At 46.3% G+C, this 14,785-nt stretch overlaps 1 protein-coding gene across 1 annotated transcript in view; it reads left to right on the top strand.

Annotated features, from left to right (window-relative positions):
- Window positions 1-8,839, top strand: part of LOC103262520 (protein AF-10) — a 128,380-nt gene extending 119,541 nt beyond the window's left edge. The window contains exons 18-19 of the mRNA XM_021713420.1: window positions 4,808-5,014; window positions 7,101-8,839. Of these exons, the coding sequence (XP_021569095.1) occupies window positions 4,808-5,014; window positions 7,101-7,145 (252 nt within the window). The 3' untranslated portion in view covers window positions 7,146-8,839. The remainder of the gene's footprint in view (window positions 1-4,807; window positions 5,015-7,100) is intronic.
- Window positions 8,840-14,785: the final 5,946 nt, after the last annotated feature.

The following is a 14,785-nucleotide window of genomic DNA, read 5'->3' as shown; positions in this document are numbered from 1 at the left end:
ATTTGGTTTATAGTCTGTGCTACCTGCAGGGATGTCACATTCACTCGCTAACTTAGAAATATCAGCGCATGTGTTGTGATGCTGTGTAGGCCCTGGTGGTGGAGTGCTTAGGGAGGCGTAGTCCGTGTTCAGAGAGCTTCATTCTGATATGGGAGATGGATAGACATAATGCATGCTTTCGGTAGTGGTACACAGAAGAAAAAGAAAGCAGGGTAAGGGGTGGAGCACAGGGCGATATGAAGACCGTTTTCCACAGGATGGTCCTTCCTCTTTGAGGGTGACTTTTGAGCACAGGCCTGAGTGAAAGCTGGAGTCTGCCTTTGTGACTTGAGAAAGAGAGGAGAGACCTTGCATGGAAGTAGAGAGACTGTAGCTGAATGAGGCCTGGGTGCCATTGTGTTTTGGAAGATTAGGAGGCAGCAGTGTGGTGCAGAGAGAGGGGATGGGGAGCTGCTGGTCAGAGTGGTGGAGGTGATCCGGAAGATCATGTGATGCCTTTCTTGGCTGTGGATAGAAATGAGGATTTTATCTTATGTGTAATAGAAAGCCATTGGTGATTTTTTTTTATAACCTTTCTATTATGGAAGTTTTCAAGTGTACTAAAAGTAGAGCATAGAGCATCCTGGGGGCTCTGAACACTCATCAGCCTGTCATCTGGCTGTAATAATCATCCCAATTTTGTTAATCTTGTTTTAGCCTCACTTTTTTTCAGAATTATTTAAGAATTGGAGGGTTTTGAACAGAATAGTGACCTGAAAATTATTAACGTTTTAAAGGATTAGTTTTGCTTGCTGTGTGGAGAACAGTCTGTGTGTGTTGGGGGAGAGAGGGCAAAAGTGGAAACAGAAGGAGTGTCCAGGCAGGAGACGTTGGTGTGTTAAAATCGTGTGGTCTGTGTGGTGAGAAATGTCTGGAATTGAGGTATATTTTGAAGATAGAATCATCGAGACTTGTTTGTTGGACATATAAGAAAAATAATTTTGAACAATTGTATGGTGACTTTTACTGAGATTTGGAAGACCTGGGTGAAATCAGTCTTGGAGAGAAAACAGGAGTCTCATTGTGGACATGTTGAGCTTGAAACATCTGTTTGGATGCCCAGGTAAAATATAGATGAGCAGTTGTATAAGAGAAGCCTGCAGTCCCTGGAGAGGACACAGCTAGAGTGAGATGATGTTGGGATCTCCTAGATTAGCAGTCCCCAGCCTTTTCTGCATTAGGGACCAGTTTTGTGGAAGACGGTTTTTCCACGAATGGGAGTCGGGGAGATGTGCAGTCATACCTCTCTGCCGGTCACCGCCTCGGCTTCACCTCAGCTCATCAGGCATTAGATTCTCATACGGAGCATGCAGCCCAAATCCCTTGCATGCACAGTTCACAGTAGGATTTAGGATCCTATGAGAATCTAATGCCGTTGCTGATCTGACAGTAGACAGAGCTCCACTTGCGTCCTGCTGTGCTGCCCAGTTCTTGACAGGCCATGGACTGGTACTGGTTCTCCACATGGGGTTTGGGGGACCCTTGTCCTAGAGAATGAAGAGAAGAAGCCTTTGAAGGATGTCAAGAACAAGTGGCCAGTGAGTTGAGAGGAGACCTGAGAGAGTGGGGTCTCCGGGGCCAGGTGAGGACATTGTTTCCATAAAGGGGAGAGTGAATATGTATGAGGTGGACCCCAAAACCCAGAATTTATTTATAAAAAATTGTGTATTTATTCTTACATGTTTAAACTTCAGTCACCTTCAGAGTACTTTTCGTTTGATACAATACACCAATGAAGATGCTTTTTCACTGCTCAAAACAGTTTTTGCCTTTTAGTGCTTTTGCCGGTTTTTGTTTCACCTCTTCCACATTGGCAGCATGTTGAGGACTTTTTTCACCCAGGGAAACGAAAAAACAGTCACTTGGAGTGAGACAGGGTGAATAGGGAGGGTGGGACACAAAGGTCATGCCACTTTTGGTCAAAAACTGCTGAACACTCAGCACAGTGTGGGCAGGTGCTCTCGTAAACCACTCATCGTGAAATGGACAAACAGTGTAGCTGGCACATGGATGCCTGTGCTACAAGGGGCCCACCCTCCAAAAGGTAATTCTGGTGTTTTTTTTGGGGGGGGAATCCCCCGCCCTTATAAAATACTTCTGGGAGGACAAGAAATAATTGAGCAGCCAAGTGCATTGTGTAACTGAGCCTAGGAGTTCAAGGCTTCAGTGAGTTGTGATGACATCACTGCACTTCAGCCTGGGCAATGACACAATGAGACCCATCTCTAAAAAATAATTGACCATTGAATTTGATTGTCTGAAGACTTTTAAGACAGAGCATGGGCAACTCAAGACATTTTACTGTGAAAGCAGAGAAATGGGCAGCAAAAGGCAGATGTGCTAAGGGTTAGTTTCTAATCGTTTTAAGTATGATAGCATATGTGTATGTTCTGGGGACACTTTGGTGTAGAAGAGAGGAAAGAGACCAGCAGAGGAGGAGGAGGTGAGAACAGCATTTTCCTGCACTACCACTACCAGGGCAGGCAGGGCAGCTGTAGGCATTTAATGTTTTCAGTTTTCTTAATTAAAATTAAATGGAAAGTAATTAGCAGAGGGAGGAAGGGGTAGAGGAGATGTCTTGGAGAAGGGGAGAAGGAGTGGACTGAGCCACGTGTGTGGCTTAGGCATGAAGCAGCTCTGGCCTCGGTAGTCATGGCCCTGGCTGAACGTCGGCATGTGACTTCTCCAGCCCATTTTTTTGGGCTACTTAGAGAATACATACAGGGTGTCTGCCTTTGTTGGTAATTTCTTTGTAAAATTATTTATGTGCTTTCTTTCTTTAGTAAAAAATATATTGAAAATACTTGTTTTGATCATGGATCATCATGTTCACTGTCACTGTTCTAACGGTGATGTAAGGATAGATTGTATGTAAATCTTAAGTGCTTACACTGCAATGTAATCTTGTTTTCTTATCTCTTGCCTCATGTTAATTTAAGTACTAAAACTGAGCTTATTTGGGTCTCTTCCTGTTACGATTTTACTCTAATAATAATAGCAGCACATGTAACTGTTGCATTTCTAGAACGTGATTGATTAAGGCATCTTCAGCAGAAACTATTGCTCAGCGACCATGAGGACTTGAAGGGTTTCAAACTCTTCTTCTTTTGTCAGCCAAGACTGTGTGAAATGTATCTATTTACATGGGTCAAACTTTCTGTAGGCAAGAGTGTTCATATAACACATGCGTATATACATCTCCTGTCTTAATGAACTCTTGCTTAACCTGCTTCTCCCATCAGCTCCTACTCTCTTTCTCTGCTGCTCTCTTCTCCCAGAGGCTCTTCATATTGCCAAGTCCAGTGGTGGGTTCTCATTCTTCGTCTTACCTGATTTGCAATAGCATTGTACAGTGTTGACCACTTTCCCTTCTCCTTGAAATACTTTCTCGCCTCAGCTTCCTGGTTACCACATTTCTGGGTTTTTTTCCTACTTAACTGGTCATTCCTTTTTAGCCTCCATTTTAGCTTCCTTCAGCCTCTGAAGTGTGCCTAGATAGAGTTCAGTGATCTCTAGTCGCCTGTCTTTAAATACCATCAATGTGCTGATGTTTACATCTTCAACCCAGGCCTCTCTCTGGAACTTCAGACTCCTGTATCCAGCTGCTCACTCAATATCTCCTCTTGCATATCTTAAAAGACATTTCAAATGTCACATGTCCTAAACTGATCCGCTGATCTTGCCCTGCAAACCTGCTCCACACATAGTTGCCCCCTCCCCCAGCTGATGGCAGTGCCATCCTTCCAGTCAGTTTGCTCCAGCCAGAACCCTTGCAGTGCAGTCCTTCTCTGATGCTGCATTATCTCCATCGAGAAATCCTGCAGTCAGGTTGTGTTGCTTCTCTGCTCAAAACCTTTCACTGGTTTCCCAGTTTACTATGAGTAAAAGCCAAAGCAGTCATGCTTTTTCCCCTGTAAGTCCCCGTGGAGACAAGAAGCCTTGTCTTACCACCTCCCTGCTCACTCTGCTCCAGCCCCACTAGGCTCTTTGTGGGACTGGCCCTGCTCTATCTGCTTCTGTGGAGGCCTTTGGCACTGCCTGCAAATCCCCTCTCTTCCTGATCTTCACTTGGCTAATTCCCTCACCTTCTCTAGGTCTTTGTTCCAGTGTTCCTTCTCAGTGAGAACTGCCCTGACCAATCTCTTTAAAATTACCACCTGGCCACCCCACCTGCACCAGACTTTCTCACACCTCCTGTTTCCTTTCCCCCTTAGCAGTAACCACATTCTGATACTTTTATTTATCTTTCCCCTTCCAATGTCTCAAGCACCTAAAACAGCACCCGCTACATAGTAAGCACTCAGGAAATATATAAGTATATATAGAATGGAATACATGCTTGTTATAAAGAAGCATCTATAGCTGCATCAAGAAAGCACTCCATTGTTAGGCGTGAATGAGAACTTTAAAGCTGTTTTAAGTCTGGACAGAATTACGGGACGGGTTTGACCCATGTGATGCATTCAAATAGAGATAATGTGTAACTTCTCTAAGTTGCTGTATTCCTTGATCATCATGGATAACCTCATTTTGAATAGGGGGTCTCTATATCTGTGTGCCCTGTCTTGAAAATAAGCTACTCATGGATGATATTGACATTTTATGGTAGATGGTTATTGTCTAATGCAGCATATTTTTCTAGATGAGAAACTTTTCTTAGTAGTAGGAGTGTGACTCACTTTTAAGTATCTAAAATTAAAGGCAGGCTTTACTGACTGTTGAATTCTGTCCCCGGGAACTCATTTTCTTGGACCTGTTTTTGCCTAAGGAACAACATCAAGCCTTTTTGTATCAGTTGATGCAGCATCACCACCAGCAGCACCACCAGCCTGAGCTGCAGCAGCTGCAGATCCCGGCCCCGACACAGATTCCCATCAACAACCTTCTCGCAGGCACTCAGGCGCCCCCGCTCCACACAGCTGCCACCAACCCGTTTCTCACCATCCATGGAGACGGTGCAAGTCAGAAAGTCACAGTAAGTGTGTGCTCTGTAGCACAGCTAATGATGTAGTAAAAAGAGTTTTATGGATCAGTCGGAAATGATCATTCTTTCAGCCTTGTTGTTTCAAATGTTGATCATTTCTTCTTAAAACAGTTGATTCAGCAGCTGAATTCTGTAAACGCAAAGGACCTATGCCAATTTATATGTCCCCTAAGTATATCAGTTTGAATTTGCACATTAGGTTTGAAGGCCATTTTATAATTCAGCAGTTTTCAATATGAAAGTCTGTCAGCAAGTCATATGAGACAGTCCACTAAAAAGACAAACAGTTGGTGTTTTCTGAATTTTTGTTTAATTCATTTGGTTACAGAACCAGTCTAGGTAATTCAGAAATATTTCTATTATTTTGCTCCAAAGTGCTTTTTAAAAGTTAATTATAATAAGATTAACATATACATTTTAGGGTGAGAAATTCAGTTATTCTACTGGATTATGTTTTTAAAGAAAGGAAATTACAATCATATTTGTAGTGCAATTCAGATTTTAAATTCTTTATTAATTTCTTGTGATAGCATCTTACCCTTTCGATGTGAAAAAGTTAAGATAAATTAAAAACAGATGCAGGAACAGTATACTACACATACAGTAGCACACATTTTAAGGCTGTTTCTTTCTATTAATTCTCCCCTTCAATTAGGTCTTCTTTACTGGAGTATAAATGTTTCCCCTAAATTCCAGTTCAGGGCAGAACCCTGTTAGAGGAAGGCTATGGGGATGTAGAATGGAGACTGGACATCAGGAAAAGGAAGAAGGGAAAGGCTGAGGTGGGAGACTTGGCAAATGAAAGTGTTCAAAGTTGCAGTGTTTGCTGTTTCCCGTTACTTTGAAAGTTTTCTGTTTACTGTCTTCAGAAACTTTGGTCTGTATTTAGTAACGAGAATTAGTTCAAAATGCAGGATTGTTTTTCATTAACTTTTCAGCGCTTCTTGCTTGCCCTCCTGTTTTGCTGACTTCCTGATGTGAACACTGTCATCTTCACAAACCGCATTACTTCTTAGTGTTTTACTGACTTGGGAAATTTCAGTGATTCTGCAGAAATTAGTCTTTTTTGGGGGGGAACTATTTTTTTCCGCTTTTTTCCACATATTTTTTCCTTGTGTTAAAAAGTGAATTATAAGCTAATCTGTTCTGAGTTATATAATATAAAATGTATTTTTTAATGGAAAAATCACCGTATTAAGTAATATAAAAATAAGCAGTGTACTGATTAACTAATAGAGAAAAGCAGGGCTGGGAGGTCAGATTTACTGAGCACCCTCCTATGTGCCAGGCATCCTTGTTGCATACTATGGTGTTTGTGATCTCAATCTTGAAAATAATGATTGGCTGCAACCCCATTTTTTTATAGATTAGTAAAAGGAAACTTTAAAGAGATTTAAGTTCAAAGGACAAACAGCAAATGTGGGATTAGAGCCCATGATTTTCTTAGTCCATAAAAAATTCCTTTCCCACAATGCCACGTGAGTGATTCTGTGGAACAGTTGATTTTGGGGGATGAATTCTACATTTACTCCTTAAAAGTTCCACCCTTCAAATGGACTACCTCTTTTGTCTTTTTTTTTTTTTTGAGTTAGAGTCTCACTCTGCCGCCCAGACTGGAGTGCAGTGGGCCGCTCCCGGCCACCACAGCCTCGACCTGCTGGGCTCCGGCAATCCTTCTCCCTCAGCCTTCCAAGTAGCTGGAACTACAGGCGCGCACTACCATGCCCGGCTAGTTTGTGATTTATTGTAGAGATGCGATCTCACCAAGTTGCCAAGTGGGTCTCGAACCCACGGGCTCAGGCAATCCACTCACCTCAGCCTTCCAAAGCGCTGGGATTACAGGCTGAGCCACCGAGCCCGGCTCTCTTTTGTCTTTTTAACTGCTTGATGTGGTGTTTTTAAAACATTTACTAGTAAATTTATGTGTGTATATTATGCAGCAAGTAGTCTCGCTAACTTGCAGAGAAAATAGGGAGTAACCTCTTTTATCATTTTATCTCAGTTACAGTTTTACTTAAGAGGGTATTGCCAAAAATTGATTAAACTAATGCATCTGATTTTTTTGTTTTAACTACAGAGACTTAGTGATAAAACTGGGCCTGTAGCTCAAGAGAAAAGTTGACACTTCAGAAACATCTAGAAATCGCCTATCCTGCTGTTCTAGCACTTCATTGGCTGCTGTTGCAGTCTTTTTACTACAGCTATGAAGAAATGCAACAAGAAATACACCGCACAACAAAGGATTAATTGCCACAAGGACATTTTTGTAAGGCTTTGATTAATTTTCTTGTTGCTTTGTTGCACTGAAATGGAATTTCCATATCCCCTACCCTTCACCCAGATTTTTTGAACTTTGAAAGAAAATAACTAACTTTAGTCAGTGAAGTAATTTACATGCAATGAGTTCATCAACCCCCCCCAAATTTAATATACTTGGTGCACAACTAGTTTTGTTATAAATTGGAGATGACGAATAACAAAACTAAAGATTTGTTCCATTTACAAATTACTTGATCTTATCCGAGTTGGAATATGAAATATCTTTTGTTTGGGTTACAGTATGCTTGCTCTGAGTCAAGTCTTAAAACAAATTTCAAGGAACTGTCCACAGTTTCTTCTCCTGGAGTTTTATTGATTCAATATTGCAAATATTAAAGCTCACCAACTGGGACTTAGCAATCTTTGTTAAAAAATTTTCCTTTCTAATGGAATTTGGCCAATTTTGGTAATCAAGTTAGGATGGTAATGTCTGCTTCTGCTAACGGTAATTTTCTTTTGATGGTTGCTTTTACGTGTTAAGACCTACCCATACTTTAAAGAAACCGAGTTAAGTGAGTTCTAAGGCTGTTGGGGAAACCAGATCAATTTAAAGTGAAAGACTTCTTGGAGAAAGAGGGGCCACTCAGGAAAGTGCTGGTAGGGTTTGGCCTTGATCAAGTGCCTGTTCGTGCCTAATTGTGTTGAGACGGCTCTAGACAGCGGAGCTCAGACAGTCAGTCCTGCGAGCAGCGGGAATCATCCCGGCACACTGGCAGCCTTCCCCGTGCTTCCGCCTTTATTCAAAACTTTCTGTGCCACGGTAGATAGCTCAGGCGAAACGATTACCTGGGTGTTTATCCACTAATGAGTCACAAGGAAAGATGATTTGGCAAGAATACATATTTATTTTATTTAAACAACTTTCCATTACTGACCATTCAATCAAACGAAATTAAAAATCGCACCACTAGAGTCGGTGAAACCTATATCACAGCCCTTCCACTTTGGGGAGCTGTGCTCTTGATGTAACAATGCAGCAGAGTAATAAATTAAACAATTGGGGATGTAATCATTGAACTGTTCTTAAATGTGTGAATTATTAGTGGAAAAGACCCAGCTGTAATTAGACCTCCACTGTGTACTTAGCTGGAAGAACATGTTAATTCTGCAATATGTCTCTTGGTTAAACATTGCACAGTTCTTACCTCATTTCTGTAAATAAGGTTTTGTGAATCTGTTTTGTATTGTGAAAAATTCATAAGATAACATTGATATTTTGATTTGTAATATTTCTAATTGGTAGATTTAATTGAAAAGTAAAATTAATTTATTTTTATATGTTCAGGGGAATTTTAAAGAAAGTAAAATCTTTTGTAGATAATTAAAAAAATCAGTGTGGTTTATTTTACTTATTTAACCCACTGGTTGTTATTCTGTAACAATTTGTATAAATGGTAAACTTTGAATGTGTTGTTATTTTACCTAGGTGTAAAATTCCATATGTATTAAAAGAAAATGTACAAAGTTTTTGTTAATAAAATTTAATAATCTTTATAATTCTGCCACGTTGATACTGTCCGTCTGAGCCTTCTTGTTGGGGAGGCTGTTCCCGAAGAGTGCGGGGCCTCACACGTCACCTGCCCTGGGAGGCCAGGTGTGCTTGGTGCTCGGAGCATTCACTTGAATATCACCTGGGAGCGGGAAGCTGTCTGAACAGCCTGCAGAGCCACGTGCAGTGCAGACCAGCCTTGGGCTCGATAGCTCAGTAACTGAGGGAGCATGCTCTGAAGACTGCTGAGATGCACAGAAGAGGAAAGGAAATACATTCCGAAGAGATCATTATCTAAAGCACCTTGATAAAGTAGTATTCATAACCCACAGAGATGAGATTCCTCTTGTTCTAAGGGTTAGCTTTAACCAAAGGTGTTCCAGGAGAGAGGATCCGAATTCACGCAGGGGTCCTTGGGTCAGCAGAACCACCCGTGGTGCTTTTCACAGATGCTCAGGCTTTACCCCAGGCTTCAGGGACTCAGAATATCTGACCAAGTCATTTGCTCCGGGTCATCAAGAGTTGAATGAACAAGAAAAACTGGTTCTAGACTCTAACTTTGTTAAGGAGTGGATTTTAGGTTTCTGGAGAGATTTACTTTTTATACATAAAGGAAAAATAATTATCTGATTCTATAAAGTCTTGTCTCTCCCAAGGCTAAGGATTATCCTTCCTCTAAAGTGACAGGTGGCTCTTCCACGAGCTCCTTCCTCCGTTTTTAAACTCTCTGGGTAATTTCTTGGGCACGTGTCCCTCGCCGAGGATGCTTAGCATCCTGCGTATGCTCTGCAGCTCTGCCTTCCTGGGGGCCTGCGACATCAGCCTCCCTTGCCCAGCTTGCTGTCCTGCCAGGCCCCAGCTTTGAGCGGGTAAATAGTTGCATGGCTGCCCACCTGTGAATTGGTACAATTAAGGGCAAGAATTGCTGGAGGCACGTAAGATAGGCAGTGCCTAACGATAATCCTCTCATCCTCTCAGGTTCACTGGGGAGCTGTAGAGGACAGGGCATGGCAGACAAGGCCCCTCAGGGCCTGGGTTCTACCCTCTGTCCAGCTCTAGCTCCTGGCACAATTCACTTCTCCCTGCACTCTCCAGCAAAGTGCAGCAACACTGTTCTGGAACGTGCCATGTCCTCTGACCTCTCTGTGCCTTTCCCAGCACGCCTGATCACCAGAAACACGGGGACCTGGATGTGGCTCTGGTAGGAGCTTGTGATGTCCTTGGCTCTGAGTTCTGAGTTTTAGCCACCGCTGCCCCACCCCTCATGGCTCCCGAGGCAGGTGAGGGCTTGGGAGCCTCGGTCTCTGTGGGGACTGGAAAGGAGCAAGGGAAGATGTGGGAGAAACCCCAGTGGAACTGGAAACGGAACTGGTTTGGAGAACTCCAGTGAGATGATCTGGAGGGGACTGGGGAAGAAAGGCAAGTTGGAGGTCCTCGGGGACAGTGATTGCTGAGTAGGACATGCCAGAAGCAGCAGGGGATGGTTCAGTCGCTTGGAGGCACTTAAGGGAAGGGAGTTAACATTCTATGGCCCTGGGCTGGGCAGGGTGCTGTCTCAGCTCTGTGGAGGGCCTGGGGGCACCCCAGGAGCAGCTTTCCAAGTCTGTGCCTGGGCTGCTGTGCACATCGGGGATGCACTGGGTTTCTTGGATACTGGAGGATTCGACTCGGGTTGAGAGCAAGGGGATCTAGACGGAGAGCTGAACTTCATCAAACACAGGGTGAGCAGTTGACGTCACTGGAGTGGAAGAACAGCGGAGGAGTACGGAGGAAGGCCAAAGACAGACCTTGGGGACACCAAGGTTTGAAAAGCAAATGAACCCTCTGGAATGGAATCTGAGGAGGCAGCAGAAGAGCTCCAGGCTTTATTTACACCTACTTTGTTCCCAAAAGCACACTAGCCTTGGAAACAGTACTTAGATATTTGGCCAAAAAGAGCAGCTTTGGTGGCAGGGAAAGAGGCCGGAGTCAGATGACCAGGTGTAAATTCACAAAGGGGGAGACAGTGTCTGACGTTCCCCGATGTGTGCCCTTAAGTGCCAGATTGTACAATGAGGTTGTATCAGACCAGTGTCAGTCTAGCTTGCTTAACAGGGCCCACAGCACGGGTGGCTTATGCCCAGCAGAAATTTAGCTCACAGTCTGGAAGTCGGAAGTCAGGTCAGGGTGCCAGCATGGATGGTGAGGACCTTGCTCCAGGTGGCAGACAGCCAACTTCTTACCTATAAGGGCTGGGATCCTGTTGATGGGGACACCACCCTCTTGACCTCATGACCGCCAAAGGCCTCACCTCCTGATGCCATCTCCTTGAAGGTTGGGATTTGTTGATTTATTTTTTGAGTTGGAGTCTCGCTCTGTCACCCAGGCTGGAGTGCAGTGGCCTCATCACAGCCTTGATCTTCTGGCCACAGGTGAGCGTTCTGCCTCAGCCTCCTGAGTAGCTGGGATGATAGGCTTGCGCCACCACGCCTGGCTAATTATCTTTGTAAAGACGAGGTCTTGCCATGTTGCCCAGGCTGGTCGCAAACTCCTGGGCTCAAGCAAATCTCTTGCCTCCACCTCCCAAAGTGCTGGGATTACAGGTGTGAGCCACTGCACCTGGGCAGACGTTGAGAATTCAACACACAAAATTTTTTTTTTGGGGGGGGGCACAAACAGTCCATTTCAGTCAATAAAAAAGGAAGTTACTCCATGATATGCAACAATAAGCTCATGGCATTTAAATTTTGCTATTACCTTCTGAAGTTTAAAGAAATACACCTTTGTCGATCTGGTTTATTTTCCCTTAAGTTCTGATTGATGCAGCTGGTGTTTTTCATTTGGCTCACACAAGCAGACGGATTAGAGATTCTGCATCTTGGCACCACTACCACCTTCCCCATTCTCCTGGTCTCCTCCCAGCAAGCACAGACAGTTTTTTCGTGAACCCCTGAGCAAAACGGTACCCGTTTTCTTTGCAAAGTCTTGGCCTGGTGCAGTGGTACTCCTCATCGGTGGCGGGTAGAACCACCTGGAGACCAGCATACATTGTCCAGGCACTTTACCCAGGAGCAAGAAACTGGAGCCTCTGGGTGCAACGCCAGGGGGTCCGCTGTGCAAACCTGGGGCCTGATGGGTCCCCAGCCCAACTGGCCATCCTTGTTTGTACCCTCTGGTGCACCCCGCGTTCCTGGCCCCTTTGCCTCTCTGAACTCCCTCAGGAGGACCAACATGGCTGGCTAGCCAGCATCTCTCCTCCCAGCCATGACCCAGGCAGCTTTGCTGTTCGTTCACCCCACACGAAACCTGAACATTTGGATCGCAGCCATAAACGCTTGGTCCTGGACCTGTGGCACACGAGGGACGCTCTGTGGCTGAAGCGGCCCGGCTGCTTGTCTAGGGGAAGCAGGCAAGACTCGGGTCTGCCTCAGCCTTTCTTGCCCTGCAGCTCTCACTCCCTGCAAGTGCATAGGTTCTCGAAAGGGTCTCTCCCTTCCTCTGACATGTGGCCAGCATGGAACCCTCCTTGATCAGCCTGCTCTCCTCCCTGGCCCTTTTTTGGTCTGCCCCTTGAAATCCCAGTCCAATCCCAGACCCTGAGGGAAGACACGGCGGGGCAGGAAGAAGGAGCGCAGTCAACTCTTGGGAAGTCAGGGCTGCCGCGCGTGTGAGCGCCCATCCGCAGCGAGGGTCAGAGCAGCTTCTCCCACGGGAGACAGGGCGGTTTGGAGCTGGTCCGGCCCAGGGTTCGGCATGACAGCAGCTCCGGTGCTGCCCCTCCATCCCGTCCGGCTGAGGAGAACCCGCTCTCCCAGTCAGTTGGGACAGCCTGGGCAAAATTGTCCACCTCCATTTCTTAGATTCCAGTTTTCACACAACAGGACACACCTAATTATGGCCCGAGAAAGTTTCCAACAGAGATTTCTTGAGCCTGGCCTCTTACAAAGGGAAGGCAGCTGCCTTCAAATATGGTAACATGGCTACTTAACAGCAGTGACGTCTTTCTCCTTGTGGAACCAAGGAGACTTCGTCTAAACACACATTTTTTTGGTTAAATTTCACAAAATATTTCTTTTTAAGTAACGACAAAAGCTGTTTGCAACAGTCTGCTCGTTTTCCTTTATGACTTCGGACACAGAAGAGAGAAGAGTGACCCCATCACTGCCACCCAAATTTTTGCTGTTCATTCTGTAAAACCAGGATTTTTCTTTTTCTTTTTTTGAGTTGGAGTCTCACTCTGTCGCCTAGACAGGAGTGCAGTGGCACACCCCCGGCCACCGCAGCCTTGACCTGCTGGGCTCCGGCGATCCATCTGCCTCAGCCTTCCGAGTAGCCCGAACTACAGGTGCAGGCTACCATGCCTGGCTAATTTTTTTTTAAATTTATTGTAGAGACGAGGTCTTGCCAAGTTGCCCGGGTGGGTCTCGAACCCACGGGCTCAGGCAGTCCACTCATCTCATCCTCCCAAAGTGCTGGGATTACAGACTGAGCCACCGAACCCGGCCAGGATTTCTTTTTAAACTGCATTAGGCAAAGGTAGGCTTTATTGAGTTAAACTCGTGTTACAATCCAGAAGACACTTCCCCTGGGGACCCTGACACTTGTCTGGGGGCTGTTCCTGTCAAGGTTTCAAAGGCCTTCCCCAAGAAACGTGGGGGCCTTTCCTACAGAACACGTCCAGCGGCTCTTCCGCGGGGCTCCTGTGGAGGCTTCTGAAGGGGAGGGTGCAACTGAGGACAGGAGGGAGGCGGCCTGGCTTGCTGGAAGGAAGGTGCTTTGCAGCTAACCTGCTCAGTCTGGCCCTGGATGTCCCACAGCTGGGCGCCTGTGTCCTGTGTGCTGGAGCGGGGGCCAGCCGTTGGCCACTCGGCCACATAGCGTCTGAGGCCCCTCTCCTGCCCTCACCCTGCCCTGCCCCCACGGGGACTCACAGCTCTGGGACTTGTCCCCAGCGTTCCTGCGGGAAAGGGGTCGCTGAAGTGCCCAGCTCTGTGCTCGGCATAAAGCCATCCACCCTTTCTCCTTCCAGACCGAGGAAAGTAGCAGGAGCCGCTCAGTTTTGCAGCGTGTTAGTTAACTTAGCTCCCACGTGAATAAAGTTCAAGGTGGAAGGCAGAGTCATTCACTCAAACAGCATCCGGGGCCTACTGCCAGGACAGTGGGGTTGGCTCCGGAGCTACAGGTGACGTCGAGGTGGAACCATCCAGCAGGGGGACAAGTGCGGCTTCCTGCTGTCAATGGCCAAAGAGAAAACCAATCCCCCACGCTCAGACCTCAGATGGAGGCCACCACCGGACGCCTTTCCAGTCTGCAAAGGGCTTCAGGAGCCACTCATGATCCCTGGGAACCTCCAGGTACAACTGTGGGCACTGCGGGGGAGGTGACGACTCAGAGGCGACTTGCCTCACTCCTTGCGGGGCCTCCACCGTGGCCAACCCCTGCCTGGCTCAGGCCCCACTTGTCTCAGACTCGGGAGTGAGGGAACAGACAGGGACCCCAGGCCTGAGACAAACACCAGATTTGTCTTAGAACCGACAAGGAGGAACCTTCACATCAGGGTGAAGTCTCACAACCCATTTCTGCCAAATAACTAAACTTGACCAGTTACAGTCACGCATGACTCACTCCGAACCTCGACCTCCAGAGCCGTCCCTGTCTTAAGCGGCCCGAGCCCACCGGATGCTCTGTGGTGGCAGTGGGAGGCCTGCTGCAAAGGTGCTGATGGTTGCAGGAGATCCTGCCAGGCTGGGCCCTGCCTCAGGTGTCCCTGGGTCTCAAGGAGGGATGCGGAGGCACCTCAGAGGGCCAGGGTGGGGCCAGCCTGGGACTTTCTGAACCTAAGCAAGCAAGACGAATGGAAGTGCCTCGGCTATCCCTCCGCCCTCCGGCGTAGGCTTCCAGGATTGGCCACCTGTTAGCACTCCCTGTATACAGGTGGCCACATCATGGGGCCCAAGTGGGGGCCAAGAGGCAGG

The sequence above is a fragment of the Carlito syrichta genome, unplaced genomic scaffold, assembly GCF_000164805.1.
Source record: "Carlito syrichta isolate Samal-C Ts95f unplaced genomic scaffold, Tarsius_syrichta-2.0.1 Scaffold304534, whole genome shotgun sequence".
NCBI lineage: Eukaryota > Metazoa > Chordata > Mammalia > Primates > Tarsiidae > Carlito > Carlito syrichta.
The sequence above is the reverse complement of the archived record's forward strand: the minus strand, read 5'-3'. Positions and strand labels throughout refer to the sequence as shown.